Source organism: Nestor notabilis, unplaced genomic scaffold, assembly GCF_000696875.1.
Source record: "Nestor notabilis isolate BGI_N333 unplaced genomic scaffold, ASM69687v1 scaffold5949, whole genome shotgun sequence".
Lineage (NCBI taxonomy): Eukaryota > Metazoa > Chordata > Aves > Psittaciformes > Psittacidae > Nestor > Nestor notabilis.
This window is the reverse complement of record NW_009943187.1, coordinates 108,977-118,628: the sequence shown is the minus strand read 5'-3', so window position 1 is coordinate 118,628 and position 9,652 is coordinate 108,977. Positions and strand designations below refer to the sequence as shown.

The window sequence follows — 9,652 nt, the reverse complement described above, 5'->3', positions numbered from 1 at the left end:
GAAAATCTTTATCTGTGAATTCAGTTTACATGTACCATGGAATTTCAGACCTGGACTTGAAAATTTCCCATAATCCACAATATTTCTATCTGGAAAACTTAAAATAGTTTGACTTTGGAAGATGGTGTCCACAATCTGTAGCTCTTTAATGAAGTGAATTGCAGGTGTTGTGTGTTGGGTTTATGATACAATACCAGCAGATCTGATAGATGGAAAACCCAAATATATGTACCAGGGTATGGGGGTTTTGGTTTTATTTTGGTGTTTTGAGTGTTTTTTATTGATGTGTACTTGACAGGAAAATAAAACACAAATGATTTGCTTTCAAGATTCTTAGAAATCACACCAGGTAAATAAAAATTAGCAGAGGAAATTGAGGGTGCCAAAGGAGGACATAATAACAATGTGTGTCTGAAAATCCAACCCACAGCAGTGCAAAGAGATGTTGTTTACACTGATGAAAATACGTTTAACAAATTAACACAGATTATGGGTTTACGTATGAGTACCTGTGTGGGTGTAGATTTAGATTAATACTTGACATTCAGTTTTGTTTCTCTTACTGTCAATGGGTTATGGTGGTTAATGGGAGTCTCCGTTATCTATTTGTCAGCATGCCATGGTGGTTTAGGGCTTCGTGAGTCTGAGAATTTGTATAAAACCTTTTCTTTTCTCCTTTAATGTATTTGCCCTGTCTGTTGAGCACAGACTGAGCAATGCTGTGCCCGCAGGGATGACAGCCCTCAGCTTACCTTGTCCTGACCCTGCACAGCCACATGCCAACTATAGCAATCAGAGCTGTTGGTATCGATATTGAACAAGGTTGGTCCAGCAATACATTCCTACAGCAGACTTTTACAGCAGCGATGCTGGTACCTGTCCAAACGCTGTTCTGAGGACCTGTGGTATTTACACAAAGTCGGATGGGAAACATTGCATCAGCCCGGGCAAGCACAATGTGCTCATCTGACTGCTGATATCACCATGACAAGTCCTTGGGACAATGAAAAGAGGTGGAGAGAGACACTGAAGATTGATTAAAACCTTGTGTTTCCTGTATTCTTCCTTAAGCTTTATTTAATTTTATATGTTAAAGCCTCCATACATCTTTACTTCTCTTTAAAATTAACATCAAATTAGCTGCATCCAAATAAATACTTCTCTGAAGCTATTTTAACATTTTTCTTCACTTATTTCCAAGGAAATAGACATTTTTTACATGAGCCTGACAGAACTTTGAGATGACTGTACCTCTCCATTTCGTATTTTATCTCAGGATTTGGGTTTTTTTGGCTTCATTCCAGAGTGTCTTTTCAGGAACACTAGTGCAAAACCCTTTTTCTCCTCCTGTTCCTAAAGATACTATTTCAAAAGCTTTCAAGGTACAAAGCACCATGATTTTCACACAAATGCTGTCACAGAGATACAGAATATAAACCTTTATTCATGACTCTCTTAAAATCAAAGAAATTAGAAAAATGACTGCTTTGGCTGTGCAAAACTCAAATACAAGCCCTAAAATTTTAATAGGTGAAACAGTTATCCAAGTCCCCTTCAATCAGGAGACTCTCTATGGTTCCAGCCTTTAGATGAGCTCTCCTGTCCTGTAACTGGTATTTACACTTGTGCTACAGGTGCTCCATGCTGAAGTGATGGAAGTTTACTTGTTGAAGAAAAAGAATAGATAGAAAGGGATCAGTCAAAGCAGAAAATAAAGAAATAAAGAGAAAAAATTGACTAGCAGGATATTACCTGCTGGTAAGACTCAAGAAAATACCTATGATTTATGAACTTATATCTTTCCTTCCCCTTCACATAGGTATTTCTTTCATACTGTGTACATGCAAAATAGGTGCTGAGATGTACATTGTTTTTTTTCTTCACTTAATCATTTTACAAGTCATTGTTGTAGCTAAAAAATAAATAATAAAAAAGATGATTTCTATAAGCAATGGAAGCACTTCAAGATGCACACACTGAGAAAAGATAAAGTCTCTTCCTATGGAATGGTGACTAATACTGAATGTGCAATACAGCTGATGTGGAAGACATTTATAGCACACCCTATGATCTCAGGCAGGGAACGTGTCCACCCATCCACACAGACATAAAACTGTAGTTTAAACTGCTCTCAGTGAAAGGGATCTCCCATAGCATGTGAGATCCAGCTAATGTGATCGTTGCCAGTGAAGAGAGATCTTAAATGTCCCCTGCTGCTCCTCAAACATACTCTGTTGTGTGAACACTCAAATCAGCTTAGATCAGGGCACCAGGAAAAAACAGAGGAGTTTTTCTTCACAGGGCAAATAAATGGCTCACTGAAATACCATAGAGCTTCTCCAAGCTCCTAGTTGTGCATACTGCAAATTTAAAACCCTATCTTAAGGGAAAAATGAAACCACGATGCATATAGGCTTCACAGGGCTCTGTGACAAAGTCTAGATCTTAATTTATTTCACAATTATGGCCCAAATAATGGATCTTCCTTACAATCTCAGTTGTAGACCAGGGCCTAATTAATAATGAAAATTGTATATGACAACTAGCAGGGCCTCTGTTAGCTCCTGCAGGTTCCAGACATCAGGCTGCATAACATTGAGTAATGGTGGGCAGTAACACTGCTGGCAAGCTAATGAAAACGAGGAGCCTATGGTTTAACTGAACCAGTCCTGAATTCCATACAGCACCCCACAAAAATATAAACACACATATATATGGATACATATATATATAAAAATGCATATATACATATATATTTGAAAAGTCAGACCTTGGGATCTTCGGAGATAGTAAAACTTAATGCATCCTATACAGGTCTTGTAACATCCTTGTGATAACCCAGCTAAATAAAGACAACACCTGCTTCCTGGAGAGTAAATTGCTGCTTGGCCATCTAAATCTCTGTGTATCCTGGCATTTCTTGTGTGTGCATGCATGCACCCACAAAGTACACATAAATAATAAATCTAGAAACAGTTAAAGGAAAATAATCAAAGAGATTAAGAGAAATTAAGATTAAAACCTTGATTTTTTTTCCCCAAATCTACGGTTCAGTGAGTAGACAGGGCCATTAAGGCAATTTAATGCAACCTCCTGGAAATGTAGGCCAAAGAACCCTTCTTGATAATTCCTGCATGAAATGTTTCAGAAAATAAAATAGATCGAACACATCCTTCTAGCAAAGTCATTACCTCTGAATATTCTAGGAGGCTTTGGAAATATTAGTTCTCTTTCTTCCTTGTACTTAGTTTTTAGTGAGCTGCGATAAATCAGGTAAGGATAAGCATTTCACATTCTGCTGCAAAGATGCATCTCTCTTCAATAACACCAGCACTTTGAAATGTTACTCAAACGGAGAAGCAAATACTGGGTAACAGTTACTCACCTATGACACCTCACCTGACATTATTAAAAGAAGGAAACGTTGCTCAAGTAATTAAATATTTATTCCTTTAAAGGTATAACTACAGCACAAAAATACATTTCTACCTCCCACAGCTTTTATCAAGCTGTCAAGTTCTCCATAGCTTGGTGTTAACTGAATCATAAAAGGAAAAATATCTAAAGCAGGAGAAAAGTGTGAACTCTTGCTTGAAGATGCACTTGGTCATTCAGTGAGAAACCAGAAAGACTCTTGACTATTCCTGATCTCTGCAAGTGCAATTCAGCAACAAGCTTGGTACATGCTCAACTTCCAAACAGATGCTTAAATTCACTCCTAAAATCATATGGGATAATGTGTCTGTCCTTGCACAAAGCTTCAGCTGTGACCTTTTATTTCTGGACAAACTACTGATGAGGTTGAAACCATAAAACTTCTCTTTCTCCATTTCAGCTTCCTTCCATCTCCACACACTTATTTATTCTCTGCCTGGCAAAAACAACTGAACAACCAAGTCTGATCGGAAAGGTTGCTTGAAGGCATATTTATAAATGGAGTGGAAGGAGATACATTGCCTAATTTCCATCATAAGCTTTTAGTTTAGATTCCTACTGGGGGCTTCATTTAAAAAAAACCACAAACCCTCACTTGATTTTTGCATGAAAATCCTATTGAAATCTACATTTTAGTATGTAAAAATGTAATTTTAAGCTTATAAATATACATCCTCTGTATTAAACTCAAGTCTCATAGCGACACAGGAAACTTGTTTTGGCCAGCTTTCATGTGGAGATCTAAAACAATGTGCTAGATATAAAAATATCCACCCAGTATTTTAGTCTTTGTGGGATTGTTTCCCACTGCATTTCCACACCTTGTTCACCTCTTTTTATAATGTAAAAGAACTGAACTATTGATTGTTACTTCACACTCTAAGGACACAGTAGCAAGAAAAATATGGGATCAAAGTGAATCTGTGCAGAGCTTTATCCCCAGCTTCCTTATTATCAAAGCATTTGTTCAACTTTAAGCGTATGAATACTATCATTTATATGCGGCCAAGCACTTAAACTCATGTATAAGTTTAATGATGTAATTGAGATCACTGGGGATTAAGGATAAGAAAGTGCTATGTATGAGTAATGTCTTCTTATTTTACTACACTCAGGTTCCATTTCTTTACCCCATCTAAAGCCTCTATTCCTTTGTAATAATATGTCTTGCTCAGAAGTTCCTTCATTACTTGCTCCTTGATCTAGAACACATACTTAGCTATTTTAACTCTTCTTCTCACTTTCAAATTCTTAATGCAAAAAATAAACCAATCAGAAAATAAAAAAAAACCTTAGGAAAATTATTTTGAAAGTTATCTAAAAGTTCTCAGACTTTCTGTTTTCACAACTTCTTCATTCAGAAATCGGCTGCTGTTCTTGCTGAAGAAGTGTATTATAAACTGAGACATTCCATAATTCATTAAACGGGAAATAAACCGGACCACTTTCACCTTCTCCTCATGGCCACAGGGCAAAAGATACAGCCAATACAGCCATTCCTAGAAGCAGCATATAACTCACTTTTGTAACTCAAGCATCTAGATTCTCAACATAGAAGAAATAATTCCTGGCATGTGAATAACAAGAAGAGTGAGCACAGCATGGAAGACCACATGAGGACAGAAACTGCCTCTAGTTCAGGGATGCCTGTCTGACCTCCATGCTGGTCTTCAAAGTGGTCATTTGCTGTACATTCATTTGCTGGAAGCAAATAGTTCTTTAAAACCAACTAAATTCTGACATTAAGAAATAGATAATTGTTCTAGAAACAGCAGTGTAATTGCTTCTTTTGCATAGTAGGTGCAATTTGAAGAGAAAATGTTCAAGGTTATACGTATACAGGCAGAGGTATGGTACCCATACATTTGGCTAGTGAACCAAGCTCTTAAATCACGAGAAACACATGCGGCTTTCTGACTGAAGGTCCAGCAGTTCTCCATTACGCTATGCTGGTGGTATGAGTTCCTTTACCTCAGTGAAGGACTGGCTGTAGTGAACATTTCCAAAATCCACACACATTATTTTATGCCTACACTTTATATTAGACTTAAAAGTCTTCTAGATTTTGAAGATCTGCAAGGTTTCAAGATGCAAAGTCTGTGGGATGAATTCTTGGCCAGTGTAGTCAGTGGAATTGTTACCATTGTGGCAAGTGTGACATGGTGAAAATGAATTCCATGATTTAACTTACTTTCAGAAAAAAAAGTATTTTTTACAATATTGAACTTGCTGTTTGATAATTCATTGTGTCACAGCTAACTTTTAAGTTATAGAGACCTGTGATTACTTGTTCCTTATTTAGTCATCTTGTAGCCTCAGTATTGATGACCCTGAAGAATCTGGAGACTCTTACCTTATTTAGACTCCTTGTATGAAAGCAGTTCCAGACTCAGTAATCTTTCTCATGTTTCCTACGCCATTTCTTCTTTCAGATGAGCTGATAAAAACTGCATGACGTATTCAAACGTAGGCACATCCCTGATGTATGGTATCATCCTGCATTTTCCTTTTTCTCTATTAAACCTCTTCCCAGCAATCTTAACATTCTGTTGGCTGCAGTACATGAGCTGAGCACTGAACTAGTATATTCTGGTTGGTTTTTGCTCCTTATTTTCATATGCATTACTTTTCATTTTTCAACACTAAATTTTATCATGCTATCATGAAGATATTTAGTGCAAAGATGGACCCCTTCAAAATGTAAATAATCCATCTTACAGTAGGACTCTAATTCACATGAACTAAGTTGCCTGATATGATCCTGGGTTTTACCTGCACAGACTCTAATTTTCCTTAGCATTTTGCACACACCATTGTTATTTTGACTGAGTGATTGATAACAGATTTCTTCTATTACATACTTCCTTTTTAGCCATGGAGCCTTCATTATCAGAGACTCTAGAAGACATGTTCATAGACTGCATTGTCTACATGCTTTCTTCTAAACATTTCTAACTTTAAGATGTCTCTTTTATCAACAACATCATTTAAAAACAACTGCTCAGTTAATCCATCACAGTTTTAGATCAAAACACCTCTTCAGAAGGGCTAGTACTTCTATTTGTTGCTACGTGTGCATCTTATTTTTCATGCACCACACTTGTACACTTTGTCTGCTATTTGCTATTTTTTCTTTAGACTCAGTATCCATCTTTTGCCTCTGTAAAGACCCCAATTACAGATTTCATCTGTAAAGATCCAAATTACTTTTAGGTATTTAATAGTACCACAAAGCCAGTCTGTGTCAGACTACAGGGCATTATAGGGAAAGCTCTTCAAGGACTTCCCCGCATCTTCCAATGTATTTTCATCATGTGTACAGTTACCAGTTCCGATCGGCGAACCTTTTTATTATACAGCACAACTAAACAAAGCAAAAATAGTAATCTCCTAAAAGGCCTCTGAGAGTAGATTTCTTTATATAGACTGTGTAGGAGGGCAACAGAACAAAATTTAGTAATTTGCTATTCTGAGGAATAATCAGTGTATATAAGACAAGCATCCAAACACCTCTTGAAAAACTGTAAGGGTTACACATGTCACTTAGGTATACCTCACTGTTTATCACAGTGCTTCAAATCCCCTATGAGTTTATGAATGGTCTCTTGTTAGTATTTCATTATTTATATATATTAAAAAATCTGGTTATTGTTTTATTTTCATATATAGTAAGACCTTTTCATAACAATAATAAAATCTCTGCAGTTGAGCCAACTGTTGAGGCTAAAAGGGAATAAAAGCAGATACTGCATTTCTTTGCACTGTGGTCTTTATACAAGTCTAGGCAGTGTGGCATTATAGACTATTTCCAAGGTTCTGAGACCCCAACATCATAAACTCAATAAATTAAACTATTTTTATGCTATCTCTGAGATGTTGTATTTAAACAAATTAATTTCATCCCAAAACACACATATATCTCTTACGTATTGACGCTTAAATCTGTCTCAGATTTAAATTCTACTTTTGATCCACTGACCATGTTTGGCTATCCTGGTAATAAAATGTAAGAAAATGAATATAATGGGTTTAAACTTAAGCAGGGGAAGTTCAGGTTAGATATCAGGAAGTTTTTTACTGTGAGGGTGGTGAGGCACTGGCACAGGTTGCCCAAAGAAGTGGTGAATGCTCCATCCCTGGCAGTGTTCAAGGCCAGGTTGGACAAAGCCTTGGGCGACATGGTCTAGTGTGAGGCATCCCTGCCTATGGCAGAGGGGTTTGAACTAGATGATCTTATGGTCCTTTCCAAGCCAAACCATTCTATGATTCTATGTTGCCTTTCCTTCAAGGGAAGGGAAAAAAAAAAAGAAAAGAAAAAAAAAAAAAAGGAAGAAAAAAGAAAAAAAGGAAGCATGAGGCAAAATTAAACACTGCCTACATCAACTATGATGCAGGAGATATCTTTGCATTTAAAGAGACGAGCCATATTGAGGATTCCAAGATTAAATGAGTTTATTGAGTTAGTGGTTACAATGGTATGTCAGATACCTGTAATCCAAGCTACACCTACATATTTGCCTCTAAATTCTCACACTGTCAGTTTCCGTGTCTCTAAACATTCCACCACCAGGTCTTCTATTACTAATAGAATATTACTAGTCATCATCATAATAATAATCATAATATAAAAGGCAATGTCAATCACCATATTGTGCTTCATACTCCACCATAAGGAATTCAATTGGCAAAAGTAAACCTCTGGTCATATTGATGGGATTAACTGAAATGTGAGCAATCGTAACACTACTAGAATATAAAGAACAAAATATGGTTTAAAAGAAGCCTTTTTAAGATGAATTAGTTTGTATCTGGTTTAAAAATTCACATACTATAATGAAGATGACTTAAAAGTTATATCATTTAATTATTGGGCCACACATTTAAGCATATTGGCTAGTACATTTTTGCACTGGAACAGAAGCAATACAAGCTTTATGGTCTACCATTACAATTCCATTTTTTTTTTTCACTTAATATACCTGCCAACCTAATGTTTCTTGCATGCATAAAAATTTCTGGGTTTAGAATTTATAATCTAACCCACACGTACCCCCATGATGCAAATTCTTTGGCCAATTTAATTCTATAGTTTAGTTTAAAAAGGAAGCTTGGAATAAATCCTTTTCACATCAGAAGAGAATGCTCTAAATTTTGGCATTGCAGGAAGTTAGTAACTTCAATAGTCTCAGATTGCATGCAAATTGACACGGCTTCCCCCCACCCCATGCCAGACACATACAAGTCGGCAGGTATGCATACAAAAAGAATATAAAACCCTCCTGGTAAAGCTTAGTGGTTTAGAATGAATCCATAGCTTTAAATTCACTTAAGGCCTGTACAGGGGAAATATGTTTCTTCTGGGACCCTCTTCTCACTCGTGTCTGATATTCTTCTGGTTTTTCTCTCTTTACTAGAGGTTTCTTCTCAGGGGCCTTCATCTTCCAAGAGACAACTGGTGAGTTCACTGCAGCAGTACCATAGACCTTCTGATATTTAGTAGAAGCCACATATGATGCTTTCACTGTAAGGACCACAGCGTTCATCAGATTTTTAGCTGCCTGGATGAGAGAAGTGGCACTGTCCAGCTATAAACAGAAAAGAAAATGAAATAGAGTAAGGTTAACTCCACAACTGGATTGCTGGACTATTTCCTGATAACTCTGGATGCTCTCTGATCTTGTTAAAGATGAAATGAATCCTCTCCCTCAGGATTAACCAAGGAGCTTGTAGTAGCAAGCATCAGCAACAAACATGCACCAAACTGTAAGGTAAGGCTGTAGTACCTCACATTAAATTTGTTAATAATTAAATGGAAAAGTTTATTTTGTCTGGGGTTTTCTTTTGTTGACTCTTTTTCTGCAGGTGAAGAAGTTGCTGCTTCTTTCACAAAGAAAAGTTACTTCTCACCTAAACCTTTACAAATTTACTTTTACAGGTCAGAAACCACAAAAACAGGTCAATGGGGATTTTTCCCAAGTGTTCAGGTTTGTTCTACTTATTCCTATTTAGTCCAGGATAACACCCCAATGATGTCTACAGGAACAGTGTGAGCTTGTTAGAGAATCCCATCTGAAAAGATGAAAGGAGATTTTGAAACCCCTACAGAAATGAAAAGATGAAACAGTTAACAGCAGGTTTCTGTAGCTGCTGTAATATGTGAGCTACTTATTTTCACAAGGAATCTTACTTTATGATTAGCAGGCTTCTCATACACACA

At 36.7% G+C, this 9,652-nt stretch overlaps 1 protein-coding gene across 1 annotated transcript in view; it reads right to left on the bottom strand.

The window, feature by feature from the left end:
- Nucleotides 1-7,862: 7,862 nt before the first annotated feature.
- Nucleotides 7,863-9,652, bottom strand: part of CTNNA2 (catenin (cadherin-associated protein), alpha 2) — a 98,757-nt gene continuing 96,967 nt past the window's right edge. Inside the window, exon 10 of the mRNA XM_010021793.1 lies at nucleotides 7,863-9,020. Within this exon, the coding sequence (XP_010020095.1) occupies nucleotides 8,733-9,020 (288 nt within the window). The 3' untranslated portion in view covers nucleotides 7,863-8,732. The remainder of the gene's footprint in view (nucleotides 9,021-9,652) is intronic.